Source organism: Manis javanica, chromosome 8 (assembly GCF_040802235.1).
Source record: "Manis javanica isolate MJ-LG chromosome 8, MJ_LKY, whole genome shotgun sequence".
Classification (NCBI taxonomy): domain Eukaryota; kingdom Metazoa; phylum Chordata; class Mammalia; order Pholidota; family Manidae; genus Manis; species Manis javanica.
In genome coordinates, this window is record NC_133163.1 from 5,924,294 (window position 1) to 5,938,495 (window position 14,202).

At 43.0% G+C, this 14,202-nt stretch overlaps 1 protein-coding gene across 5 annotated transcripts in view; it reads left to right on the forward strand.

The window, feature by feature from the left end:
* The window catches only part of SETD3 (SET domain containing 3, actin N3(tau)-histidine methyltransferase), a 74,045-nt gene extending 60,082 nt beyond the window's left edge, over positions 1–13,963 (forward strand). For 3 of the 5 annotated variants that reach the window (XM_036991635.2, XM_036991638.2, XM_036991634.2), the window contains exons 7-13: positions 1,089–1,147; positions 1,943–2,057; positions 6,951–7,025; positions 8,149–8,315; positions 9,194–9,279; positions 11,862–12,022; positions 12,598–13,963. In XM_036991635.2, coding sequence (XP_036847530.2) covers positions 1,089–1,147; positions 1,943–2,057; positions 6,951–7,025; positions 8,149–8,315; positions 9,194–9,279; positions 11,862–12,022; positions 12,598–13,047 — 1,113 coding nt within the window. In that variant the 3' untranslated portion in view covers positions 13,048–13,963. The remainder of the gene's footprint in view (positions 1–1,088; positions 1,148–1,942; positions 2,058–6,950; positions 7,026–8,148; positions 8,316–9,193; positions 9,280–11,861; positions 12,023–12,597) is intronic. The other 2 variants (XR_012133677.1, XM_073241869.1) reach the window with 2 other exon arrangements.
* Positions 13,964–14,202: the final 239 nt, after the last annotated feature.

The following is a 14,202-nucleotide window of genomic DNA, read 5'->3' on the forward strand; positions in this document are numbered from 1 at the left end:
CCACTTTTACCTCATCCCCTACTGTCCTGTGTACGGTGCCAGCGAGTACATTACAGTGAGCGATGATGAATTACTGTGCACTTGTGATGCTAATGCGTCAAGAGTAAAAACTGCATACAGCACGGAGCCCGTGCATTAACAGTGGTTCACAGACGTGCAGCAGAACTCCATTTGTGTCTCAGAAATAACCATTTGTTCATTTGATCACTTACTGCAATCTGTCTATCAGACTGTAATTGAAACTGAAGATTAAAATTATACTGTTACAGCTTTTAATTTCTTAATTGAAGCAAAGTTTGTAAGTGCCTGAAAGGTCTGAGGTCGGGGGGGCATTGTGAAGAGCGAATATGAAATGCATAAAATTTTCTCATAATTGTGAAGTTTTGGGTATTTTTACCAAATGTTCTTTTGTCCCCACCCCCCAGAGGTGGTAACATCTAAATATGTCAGTCTCTGTTTTATCTTTGTCTTGTTTGTGACATTTATAATTTCAAAAATCTATTTTTCTTGATTTTCAGTACTTGAGCTGCATTTTACTATACGGGATTCATTTGCACATAACAAGGTGATTCCCATCCAAATGATTTAAGTCTGAGATGAATGATAGAACTTCCCATTTATTAGAATGCCTTTAATTATTCCTTTTATCGAAGTGAAAAGAGATTGAAATCTGCTCGTAAGGCATGTGCAGGGTATCATGCCAGAGACCCGAGGGTAGGCCTGGAGGGGCATCCAGCCTCAGAGGCTCCGGAGGGCTCTGTTTGGGTCAGATACTCATCACGTGGGTGTGCCTACCTCTGTGAAGTCGGTCCACCTTAAATTTTATTTTTGTGCGGTGCCCGTGGGTTCTAGTATCGAAATATGAAGAAGCAGATTTATGGCGGCTGCTGGGCACAACAAATTAAGTTGACAGTGATGTATGAGAGCTTAATAGCATGGTGATCCCTCGGTTGCTCGGTGGGATGCCTCCTGCTTCATTTGGCTCTCGTTAGGACCTGGTAGGCAACGAAATAATGGAATTCTGCCGACTGACTTCTGTACTTCGTTTCTGTCTTTTCACTCCGCTTTCCAAAACTTCTAATTCCCAGACCCATCCTCATGCCAACAAACTGCCCTTGAAGGATTCTTTCACTTACGAGGACTACAGGTTGGTGTGTGTGTGTGTTGGGGTGGATATGTGCATGGCGGGTGTGTGTGTTGTGGGAGTGGGGGGAACTTGGAAGTGAGAAATACCTCAGTAAGTAGTGACCTGCTGTGACCGTTTAAAGCCTTTCAGAAGTTACAGTGGACAGCTGGGATAAATATCAGCATTTTAATAGCCATGTAGAACTCGCCCTTAACCTGTAGTGGTCGGGAATCAGTGGAGGTAGCCAAGTGATGCTACAGACTAACATTAGTTGTCGGGTGGTCTTGAGGATTTTTTTTCTTTTTAAATAGACTATTTTAGTATAATATGGGGACTTTTTTTTAACAAAGAGATTTAATTCACTGCACAACGTAAGGAAAATAGCATGGTACATTTTGTAGAGTTCTTAGAGGATTTCTGATCAGAAAGGAGTTAATACTGTTTCCTTTTCACTGAGCTTAAAATAGGTGCAGAGTCAGCATTTGGGTATAAGAGGGGGAAGGGGGAAGGGGTCTGGGCAAAGTGAAGACCCTGTTTATGGCCCTCCTGCCGGGCCCTCTCTCTTCCTGGACATCCTCCTGCCATCGCTCACTCCAGGGTTTCCTGGGGCTCCCCTTTCCCTTCCATTTCCCTGCTCCTTCCCTCAGCTCTAGGTGTATAATGTGAAATGACAGTGAAGGACGGCAGCCATAGCTTTGGTACCAAGCAAGGGTTTTGATAGACGGAGAGAAGTCCGGCCTTAGTTTCTGGTTGAGTTATTACTGTGACAGCTTCTAAGCGTTCACACTATGGTCACCTCTGCTCTGATCGTTACAGGTGGGCCGTCTCTTCTGTTATGACCCGACAAAACCAAATTCCCACGGAGGATGGCTCCCGGGTAACCCTGGCGCTGATTCCATTATGGGACATGTGCAACCACACCAACGGCCTGGTAACGACCTTCCCTGCTTGTCTTGAGTCCGGGAAGCTGTGATGGTCGGGCTTGAAAGGGGGCGTCCCACTCACCAGTCATTCTCCCCTTGCTGCCTCCCTCCCAAGGGAACGAACAAGACAAATGGGGCCGCCTCTCCCTGCCTCCCACAAATGGAAACTGGTGTTTTTCTCTCACTGTGTTTACTTAATCCTGCAAATGGGGAACTTGAATCTTATACTCCTTTCTAAAATCACAGTGAACTGCATTTATTTGCTAAGCCATAATTCTAGCCTAGACATTCATTTTCTTATCTTACTGAACCACAGACTAAACCAAAGTTTCTTTTTAAAAATACCATTTTATTGAAAAACCCTTTCTTTCTTGTTTCTCCTTTTATGTTCCTTGTTTTCGTTTTTTGCTGGCTGTATTTCCAGTTATGCACGTTTCTGTCATTCTTTCCCATGTCCTCTCCCTCCACCTGATACTCTGACACAACCTTGGCCTGTTTATTAACCTGCTTTTGTTCAGGGGCCGGTACTGGTTTCCGTGGTGTGGGGTGGGAAGAGGGCGCACGAAGGTGTTTGGCTCTTGGCCTTGAACACAGGAGTTGGTTGGCATCATCAGACACAGGAAGTGCTGGGTAGGAGACATTAAGGAAATAGGGAAATTTTATGATCGTCGATTACGATGTACAGTGAGGGTGGGTAAGGAGGGAGCGAGGGAGCTGCGCTGTCTCTCAGCATTCTTCGGATTCCAAGAGACGGTGGAGGTCGGCACACTCTCTGGGAGATGGTTGTCTGAGAAGATTTCCCGATATTAGTAGATAGAAATACGATCGACTTCAGGGTATTTTGAATTTTTAAATGTTATATAATTTACTGATTTGGTTAGTTTTCTGTGTTCACCTTTTCTCAGTATCAGCTTTCTCTGTTGTTAATTAGCAGTATTATAAATACACTAAAACAATGCTGTAAATGAGTATTTCACATATACTTCCACATATACATGTAATGTGTGCCAGACACTTCAGGTAGAATATCCTAGTGTGAATTTGGGAAGGCCTAGCAATATGTAACCTCCTAAATTGTAAAGAAAGAATAGTTCCACTTTTATAATTATATTTTTGTCTTAATTTAGATGCTTAATTTAATTAGCCATATTAAGCAATAGTGACTATTTTGTCACTCACTCTCATTAATGAAGAAAATTTTACATTCTTGTTCTTTTTTTTCCCTTCAGAGCCGTTTTAAACTGATCAAAAAATTGAAGTCTTAAAATTATTCAGGTAGCTTTTAATATTTGACTGTAGTATCTTTCTTTTTCTTTTATTGGATTAGACATTGGTTCCCAAACCTTATTGATCATTAGAGTTTATTCTTTTATTTCTGAAATTAAAAAGAAATCATACTTTATTGTAAACAAACAAAACCAACCAAACAATACAGAAACCCCTGCAGTAAACTCGGAGCTTCCCTGGCCCAGAAGCCCCTGGCTCCATCCTCGGCACTTCCGGGTAACTGGTTAATGTCTTCGTGGGAACCCCTCCTTGCTGTTCTTTTGCACCCTCACAAACCCACACACCTGGTTTTTGTGTTGCTTTTATGTAAATAGGATTAAACTATTCACTTCTTTCCCTCTAGAAGTAAAAAAAAAAAAAGTATCTCAAAAATAATTAATTGATGACAACCAGTAATGCTGTATTTTCTCTAGTCTGTTTATGAAGGCTTTAACTACCACAGTCTTGGCAGAAACATTGCTAACCTTGAGAAGGTTTATACCAGACATTAGTGCTTTTTATTAAAGTGGTCATTTCCCTACATACTTAACTCTGTACCTTCACTGAACTGTTTCCCATTATAATTATAAGACTTCATGGGAAATATTGTCTAGTAGGTAGAATTTAAGGATCTATTTTAACATTATCAAGTTGTATATTACATGTAGTAACAGCTAATCTTCTTAAAAAGATAGAATTTAAGGATTATTTTAACACTATCAAGTTGTATATTATATGTATTAACAGTTAATCTTTTTAAAAATAAAGTCCTTGAAGTTAAGGCCTGGCTTTTCAGACAGTAGGTTTTCTTTCTTGTGTGTATCTATCCTGACAATTGTTGTCTGTCTATTCTGACTGTCACTGAGGGAGTAGGCAGAAATTTGTAACCCAGGAACCCTGTGTGCTCCTAACAGTGTCCCCAAAACCTGGTTATGGGAGTAGAGATGGGAGAGTCAAGTGTGCGACAGAAATCCCACACCAGTAGCAACGAGGAGGTATAGAAGAAAATAAATGTTGGATGGGCACCTAGGCCAAGAGATTCTGGCAAATGTGAACTTGGAGAAACAAGTTTAGATAAGCTTATAAGCTGTACTGTGAAGCTGTAAGAAATAATATATCTTTAAAATATGTGTGAATTTTTCTGGGGCTCTTTCTCAAGTATTTGTGTCTTGAGTATCAAAAAAAATCTAAAACATTTAGGTTTTCATGAGGCTTCCAGTCTCAAAGTAAAAGCCTGAGTTTTTACGGCAGCAGACAAGGCCCCTGCTCAGCCCATGCCCACTGTACCCTGGACACACACAGGCCTGCTTGGTTCCTCAGACACCAGAACACACCCGCATCAGGGCCTTTGCACTGGCTGTGCCCTCTGTCTGAAACACAGCTCCTGAGATGTCTGTGTGGCTGCTCACAGACCTCCTCAAACAAGGTGTCCTGAGCACCTGGTGTGAGACCACCACAGCTCCCCCCACACCCTTGCTTCTTGTCCTGCTGTAGTCACCCCCACTGCCTGTGTCCTGTATTTCTGCCTGTTTATTTTTTGTATTGGTGGGCCTTCCCCCATCCCTCCTGCACACCTACCTGTCAGGTCCCCAGGAAAATGCAATTCCTATTCCATATCTTATTATCAAGGTCATGTTTTGGGCTCAGAAAAGTGGTTTTAATGTTGGGCAGGGACTTCATGGACCTGATTTTATCAGGTGTTTAAACTGTTCTGTGAGTGGAAATGTGCCAGAATCCCTGGCTTCATTTATTTCTCATTGCTTTCGTATTTCTCATTAGTCTCTACAAATCAGAAGTAGGAAGGGTTTCTGGATATATTGATAAAGCAGTGGTTCTGGGGGTACTGGGTTTAAAGATTAGCATCACATGGCCTTCCATCCCTGAATGCTGTTTCCTGGAGTCAGAAGTAATCTCGTGCTCCAAGCTGTTGGTGCCTCTCTTAGCAGGTAGCACTTGTAGCTGTCTTGGCATTTTGATTCTCCCAGAAAAAATGAGGAGGTCAGAGGGATTAATGAGCACTTACAGTTTACACAGTTTGAGAGACTGGAGGCTGCTCTGAGAGACAGACTCTTCTGAGCAGGAGCTTATAATATGAATTGGGGACCCTTTTCTTTGCTCTGGGGGTTCATGCATCAAGTAAATATTCTCAAAGGCAATGTTAGGTGTTAGGTACAGTCTGCTAAGCACCAGGGATGCAGTCAAAAGGGTGCTCCAGGGCTGACAGTGGGGCAGGTACACAGAGAAATACCCGGTGTTGGGTGGGAGGGACGTCAGGGGATTGGGGGAGGGAGGGGTGGAGAGGTGGGTGGGTGAGGGGAGGCGTCCCCAAAGAAGCCCTGGCTCAGGCAAAACGCGAAGGTAGTTCCAGGCACGAGGGAGCCTGCCTGGCAGGCAAGTGGCTTGTAGAAAAGCCAGAGGGAGGTGGAGGCCCCTTTGTAAAGATCCCCTTGGTCTTGCTCAAGAACGGGGATTTTTTTTTCTGAAGGCACTGAAGGGTTTTAAACAGGAGGTCAGTGTTGTAATTTTGCTATGGATACAGGAGGGACAGTACTGGAATTTGAGACCAGTTGGAAGGTTTTTGCAAATCATAAGCAAGCAAGAAAGAGTAAGGACCTCAGCCATGCAGGGCACTGACAGGGAAGGAAATAATCCAAAGGATAATTCAGCAGATAAAATGCTGACCAGTCGTGGTGCGAAGAAGGTCTTGGTGCTTGTGTGCCGCGACCATGACGTTGCTTGGCTCCCACTAGGACAGGAGAGACGAGGACAAGCTGTGGCTTTTCATGTAGTTAGTGGATTTTCTGTATTTATTTGTAATGTGCTCAGAAACACTCACAATATAGCTCTCAACAGAAAGAAAATGAATAGGTACTTCTGTCCACAGCTCAGCCGGTAGAGCGGAGGACTGTAGATACAGTCGGTAGTTCTGTAACATCTTTCTTTGTTGACAGATACTAACTACACTAGTTGGGGCGAGCATTTAATAATATAGATAACTGTCGAGTCACTATTTGTATACTTGAAACCAATATAATAATGTATATCAGCTATACTTCAATAAAGAAAAAAACCCTACAGATAATAAAATCTGTAACAGCTATGAAAACAAAATGTGAATAGGATACAGCTAAGTTATTTTTCCTTGCCTTATCTGAAAGTTTTAATTTCTCTAATTTCAGAGTAAAATATGTACTTAATTCAGAAACAGCTTTTTCCCTGGTTCTTTGTCCAATAGAAGACCCACTTCTGTTTCTTAGTGCCAAATACGAAGGAAAGATGATGTTTGCCAGTCAATTAGAGTTTTTCTAGAGGTGGAGATACTCCTTCAGTCTGTGGGCTCAAAGGCAGTAACTTTGTAATAAATGATTGTTTGGTTGAGACCAGCAAATGATTGTCTATGCAATATATTTTCCTAAGAGTTCATCCTTTACTTCAGGTATGGAATCTCCCATAGGAATTCCTGGTGTCAACAGAATCAATTAAAATAACCAAGCTGTTCTTTGTCAGTTTTATAAAGCACCTTGGTATACCCTCTCCAGTACCTTTGGATATCTTTTATGCTCTCATCATCAAAAAAGCCTCCTGTGTGTCGATCTCTTTGATTTGTTATCATTCCATCCTCTCTCCCTGCCTAGATCACCACTGGCTACAACCTGGAGGATGACCGCTGCGAGTGCGTGGCGCTGCAGGATTTCCGGGCTGGAGAGCAGGTTGGTTTCATCTCATGTGGTATCTTACAGGCTACCCAGGGGGCACTGAATTCATGTCATGTTGATACCATTAACAAGGTATTTAAGTTGGGCAGAAAAGTTGGGGATTTATATTTTAGGATTGTTTTGGAAACACATTTTGGGGCCTAAAGTTGTAATAAACATATTTTGCCTCAAACTGGAACTTTGGTCAGCAAAGAAAAAAAAGATTTAAATGCAGTTATTTGTACAATTGGCCTAATATTTATAATGCTGTCAACTGAAAATATTTTGTTGTGACAACAGAACAAATTTTTCAATTGCATAAACTGCACTGTTTTCATTTCCTGTTCTGTTGATTAGAACCTTCTTTATAAAGAGGCAATTTATTTAAGTGGCAAGAACATAAGGGCATTGGGACCCAGAGATCTGTCTTCTTGTACTTTGAGTTTAATTTGTGAATTTTTATCTAATAATTTGGGCAGGGTTAAACCTTTCAGTAAGTTTGAAAATACACATCTACAAATACCTGCATTCTACCTATCAGCCTTATGGCCAAGCAGATAATACAAGACAGAGGAGTCACATAAACCATTGGTGTTGCAATTGGGACAGAATGAAAAACAGTAGTCTGACAAAGTATTGATCTGTTCCTTCTGCAGAAAGTTGGTAGTGACCCTCCTGCCAGGGGCAGAATGGCCACAGGGTCTAGAAATGAGACAGACCTTGCTTTAACTTCTGCTGCAGAAGAGACTCTGTTGTATTAAAAGGAGAGGAAGACGGTGGTGAATTGTGAAGTATAGTCGTAAAGTAATGGTTTTGGTGTCCCTCAGAAGGAGAAGGGGATTGTGAGGCAGGCTGGGTACCCTCTGGGCCCTGGGCTGCTCCTTCCTCTGTGTGCTAGTCAGGCCTGTGCCACCGGTGGCTGGGTGGGGGCTCCTTTCCATCAGACAGCTTGGGAAGTTGGGCAGCTGCAGGTATTGGTGAGTTCACCCTGCCTACAGGAGATACTCAGAATAGGTGTATGTGGTCTGGTTAGTGTGAGGTTGCACTATTTGAGAACTGATCCTTTGCCCGGCTCTGTATTGAGAATGGATGTTAAGTTTCTTTTATATCCCTTTATTTTTTCTTTACTGCATCTCAGATTTACATTTTTTATGGCACTCGGTCAAATGCAGAGTTTGTGATCCACAGTGGTTTTTTCTTTGACAATAATTCACACGACAGAGTGAAAATAAAGCTTGGAGTGAGTAAAAGTGACAGACTCTATGCCATGAAGGCTGAGGTCTTGGCTCGCGCTGGCATCCCCACGTACGTAGACAAAATCGGTCAGCTTTTTCCTGTGGTACCTGAAATATTTCCAGTTGCATAGTTTCTAATTGGTGTGTTAATAAAATATCTTTGCAGTAGTTTGTCTTCGTCCCCTTGTCCCTATTACATATTTGAAGCATTGAGATGCATGGTGATTTACCATCATTTTCATATAAACATAATATGTCATTGGGAGCATTCACAACCAGTTCTAGAGAATATCGCCACAAATCCTCATAAAATTAAGTAATTAATTACTTTGGTAGCATTCATTTTCTCCACCTTGAAAGGGTGACTGACCTGGATCAGTTTGTTTCAATTTAGTTCTTAGCCACCATTAGTTTCTGTAATGAAGTCATGTCCCTCAGTGATTTCAAGAATTCCTGGTTAAATTCTTAAAGATTTTCTTGCATTTGAGGTACAAAATGATAAAAAAGATAAGAATTATGATGTATTAGTTCTCCAGAGAATGGAGGAACCAAGTTTAGTGAAAATGGATTATCCAGACTTTTTTATTGAACTTGGCAATATTTAATTAATGATAAAAATGTGAACTAAACCTAAGTTATTGTTGACATTGTCTCAGCACCGTGGGTGTGCTTGATTCTCTCAGTGTGTTGTGTGCACCCGAATATGAGGCTGTTAGGCCGTGAGAGCTGCCTGCAGAGGTGCCTGCCGCGGGCCTCAGCGGCCAGTCCATGCCTGCCCTCTGCGTTTGGCACGGGCTGAAGACTCTGCTTTCATGGTTCAGATGAGGCACTGGAGTAACTCGTGCCCGGCCCAGTGGACGAGCACGTGGATCGTGGGTTTAGGGATTTCACTTGGGAGCAAGCGGGTGCCCACACAGCGTGATTGATCTGGCTTCCTGCTCTTGTCAGTTCCAGCGTGTTTGCGCTGCATTTCACGGAGCCACCCATCTCTGCCCAGCTCCTGGCTTTTCTCCGAGTATTCTGCATGACGGAAGGTAAATCATTTAAAAAAAATGTTGACTTTTTAAAGATTCATAAAGTATAAATAAAGCATTAGGGTTTCAGGTTAAGGATAAAATTGCTTAAAACTAAAGCCCTTTCTGGGGGGAGGTAAGATGCCAGTATTGGAGAAGGAAGTGGATTAAATGTTTTATTAAATCCTTGATGTGTTGTCAGTATTCTCTTATAATAAAACAATTCTCTACTGCAGTGGAAGAAAATTTAAAACACCTTGGATTGTCTTAAATGTATCAAAATTATGTATTTGTAGATGGGTGTGTTTGATGTGCTTATTAGCCAAGAGTGACAGAGCCTTATTTTCCCCACAGTATACTTCTGTCTAATTCGCCTAGAGGCAGTGATCCCTGACACTGTGAAGCCATGTGGTCAGCAATGGCCCACGTGGGCCACAGGACTTCATTTGTTAACCAGCTCTGTATTCTGAATCTGCAGTTGCCAGCAGGCCTTTTAGCATACAGTCAGAGTAGATAACACTGCAAACAGAATCCATTTAAAGAGTATAATGTTCTTGTCTGTAGCCTCTAATCAGGCACAGAAAGAGTTAAATAATGTGTATTGCTAAAGCCATTTTTGCTGTAGACTCAGCATCACTCAAGTGAGAGCTTTTGGCAATTGTGTATTTAGTGTTCATCAATCCAACTTAGTGAACACCAGGTAAGGGTTGGCTCTGGGCTTTTCATACACTGTAATACTGGGTTACAAAACCGAAGGTCACAGATCATACCCTGAAGGGATTTATAATTAAGAGAAAGGGTGGTGATGACAGTGCCTGTAATTTGTGAGCACCCACTGTGTGCCAGGTACCATGCTAAATGAAACTCCAGTCCAAGAATGAGTGATCTGTGATCTGGCCACTCAGTTAGCAGGGGTGAGCCTGACTCGGAACCCAGAGCCCACGCCCCAGGCAGCCACTGTGCAGCTTCACAAATGACTAAATCCGTGGAACAGATCCTGGCACCCTAGGGGTCAGGAGGAACCAGTGATCGACCTGGGGCCAGGCCTACGAGCGAGGTCTCCGGCCCGCCTCTGGGGTGAACAGGCACACATTCCCACGGAGGCCGGGAGAAGGCGAGACGCCCCTCAGAGAGTCGGGCCGACGCCGAAGTGCGGGGACTCGGGCAAGGGTTTGTTAGCTAGAGGAAAGCAGGGAGGGAGACCCACTCCTGAAGCCTTTGGGTCGCTTCCCCAGTGTCCCAAGGCGGGTCTCCTGGCGACACTATTTCAGGCCCCTCTCGTTGGTTCTGATTCTCCCTTTCTGCAGTGAGTCCGGAGAAAAGGTGCTGCTTCTGCCTCCCCTTTGCCTGCGCTGGAGGCAAAGGTTGAGTGTGTTGAGGAAGAAAAAAAGAATAGTAACCTTAATATTGGGGTCTCCTGAAAAGAAGTTCTGCCACTGTGGAAAGTTTTTAAATCTTCATTACTTTATAGAAAGAATATGAACTGAGGGACCAAAACCTGAAAATTCTGAATTGTGCCATGATCTTTTGCTAACAAATGCAGCTTAATACATTTCTATTTTGAACATTAGATTAACTTTTTTTTTTTTTTAAAGAAAACCTGCTGGAATCATTTTAGGTCCGTTGATTCTCTTTAGTTTCTCTTTAGTCATAGAAAGACAATTTGGCATGTCAAGACAATCAATGTGTCCTTTGAATTACTCTAACTAATACTAATAAAAGTTTGGTTTGCTGGCAGCAGAAGTTCTTCCATTTGCATTGTAAATAGTGACAGCTGTGGGGCATTTCGCTCTGAAAGAGATACTGTCTTATAATTACATAAGAAGCATGGGTATATTTCTTGAACATGAAAAGGATCGGCATGTTTTGGTCTCTTGAAGATAATGTGCCAGGAGATAGAATGCTCAGAGCAGTAGCTGAATTCTTGCCTCTTCTTAAATATATTTGAAGGTAATTGAGATGTTCAGTTGTGTTTATTTGTAAATTCCTACTTAAATTCCAGACCAGTGAGGGATAAAACACATTTTTCATTAACTAAGATTTTCATAGTCCATTTTCTTGTTTCTTTCAGTTTGTGGCTTACTTGTTATAAGATGAGATAAATAGCTCTGTCAGGTCAACTACTGGAATAAGCACCGATCTGATTTAAATTGAGAAGGATTGTCAGATCGTTGTGCTGTTCGCTCTTACTGTTTACATTGCTCACCTAAATGTCTTTTGACCCAGTTGTGACTGAGTGTATGCTTGCAAGAAGGCTATTGTTAGACGGAGGTATGTCACTGTAGATGGTCCTTTAAAGGTGTGTTGTGAGCCAGTCTAAAGGCTCTCAGGGTCCCACATAGGAACAGGGAAAAAGGGAGTGTGTGCTCTGCCAGGGCTTGATCTGGATTCCAAATCACGAAGATGTCGCCTCTTTTTCCTTCTTGAAACTTATCTCTGGCTCTCCTCTGGAGGGTCAAGAAATGGCCTGGTTGATTGAATAGGGAGAGAGCTTTTACCCACAAGAAGATGATGTTAGAGATTGTATTTTCTAAGGTGGATTTCTTGTTAAAATGAGAAGTAATGCTGCCCCCCTAACAGACGGCCATTTGCATTTCTTGTAGAAGAACTGAAGGAGCATTTGCTAGGAGATAATGCTATCGACAGAATCTTCACCTTGGGCAACTCTGAATACCCTGTCAGCTGGGACAATGAAGTCAGACTTTGGACATTTCTTGAAGATCGAGCCTTGCTTCTTCTAAAAACATACAAAACAACTATTGAGGTAATTAGATGGCTTGAATGAGCTTTGTCATGTTTTAAAGACTTTTAGTAAGAGATTTCCTCCCTAAATGTAAATTACTATAATTCTTCAGCAAACCATTGGGTATTTGACATTTTCCATTCAACTTATTAATATCTCTCCACTCAGCATGTTTGCACTTACCAAGGATCACATTGAGACACTTGTGCTTTTAAAGTTTACCATCAAACCAGTAACTTCAGGCCCTCCTTCATTCACTCATTCAGGCCGGCATTGAGCCCCGGGGCTCCATCGCTGTACCCGACAGGACAGTCCTGAGAGTAAGCGGAGTCCTCTGTCACAGGTGTCAGAGCATTGTTTGGTTTAGACTTATCTTGTGTCATGATGGTTTCATCAAGTACACTTCTAAAGTGAACATTTTTATAGACATATATAGTCCTGCAACCACCTCAACAGTCAAGTTCTAGAGCCTTCTGTCACACCCCCCAGATTTCCTTTATGTCCCCATTATCGGTACCAACTGATCTGCCTTCTGTCACTGTGTTTTTGCTGATTTAGGCGTCTTCTAATTAGTTTTGCTGTATTTCATTTTTCAGGAAGACAAGTCCTTCTTGAAAAACCGTGACCTTTCTGTTCGGGCCACCATGGCTGTCAAGTTGCGCTTAGGTGAGAAAGAGATTTTGGAAAAAGCAGTGAAGAGTGCAGCCGTGAACCGGGAATACTACCGCAGACAGATGGAGGCGAAGGCCCTGCTCCCCAAGTACGAGGAGAGTAGCCCCGGACCGCTGGAAATGGGTGCGGCCGGGGCACGGCTGCCCCTGGTGCTGAGGAACCTGGAGGAGGAGGCCGGCGGGCAGGAGGCCCTCAGCCTCTCGGAGGCTGTCAGCAGGGCAAAGGCCGTGGAAAATGGGCTTGTAAATGGTGAAAACTCTATCCCCAACGGGGCCAGGTCAGGAAAGGAAAATGTAAATCAAGAGGAAAGTAAAAGAGCAACTGAAGACGCCAAAGGATCTTCTTCAGACAGCACTGGGGACGTTAAAGGGTAGCTCTGAGGGGCGCCGGCTGCTGGGGAATTCAGTTTAGTAAACGTTTGTGAACAGTCCATTTACATTGCTGTGTTTCCTTGTTCACATTTTTCTTTCCACAGAGAGGAAAATATGTTTTTGCTGCTTTATATGAAAATGATTTTTTAAGTTATTTAAAAATCTAGCTTCCCTTTGGATTGAGATTGCCATCTTGTTCCCGGGCAAAACAGACAAGCTCTCAAACCACGGCAACAAAGGCGAAGAGGCGCCTTGGAAGATTCTGCAGACCCGTCGTGGGCACTTGTATTTTCTTCCTGGGGAAGAATTCAGTCCCTCTCACGGCTGTGCTTTTGTGGGCCTGTCATCTTGACAAGCAGAATTAGAGCCGGCTCTGCCTCCTGCCAACAGGACTTGACGGTGGTGCGCTGGGCGCCAGTGTGGAGGTGGGGCAGTGGCACGGCGGAGATCAGGCTGCAGGTTAGGAAACTTGAGAGTCTGGCAAAATCTTTTTTTCCCCCTTAAAAAAAAAAAACACCCCAGTACCAAAAGAACAGGTAAGGTGGCAACCTTATTTTTCATAGTTTTAAATGTTGATGATAATCCTAATTATATAAATACACACATACACAGATCTAGTGATTTCTAAAGATTTGTTTACTTTGTGTGTTTTGTTTCACTGTATTAAGAACTTGTCCTTTCTCCTCAAATCAAAATAGGACATGCATCATCCTCCTAGTTTTAAATGTTGACTCTGATTTTAAAGTGGTGCATTTGATTTCCAGCGTTGGTGATGGAGAGATTACAAACACGGTGGCCACAGCTTCCCGTAGTGGTGTCAGAGTGAGGCGGCTCCCTGGCTCTTCTGGTTTTCACAACAAGCTAGAGATTTTCAAAGCTACACTTTTGAGTAAAAAGCCTTATTAAAAGGAAAACATGATTAATGTTTTTGTCTGTTCCTTTCCTTCAGAGTGGGCCAGGCCCTTTGCATCAAGCCCTTCCTATGCAGCCCCTCCTACCTACCTCCTGGGCAGTGTTTGAACTGGCCCGTGCTGTGTGTCAGGCTGGCCCTGGAAACTCGCAGATGCATAAAAGGCCTCTAGTCAGCTCCCGCACCAGGCCACGCGGTGCTCCCTGGAGAGGGCCTGGTGGCAGCAGGGACACACAAAAGAGAAACAC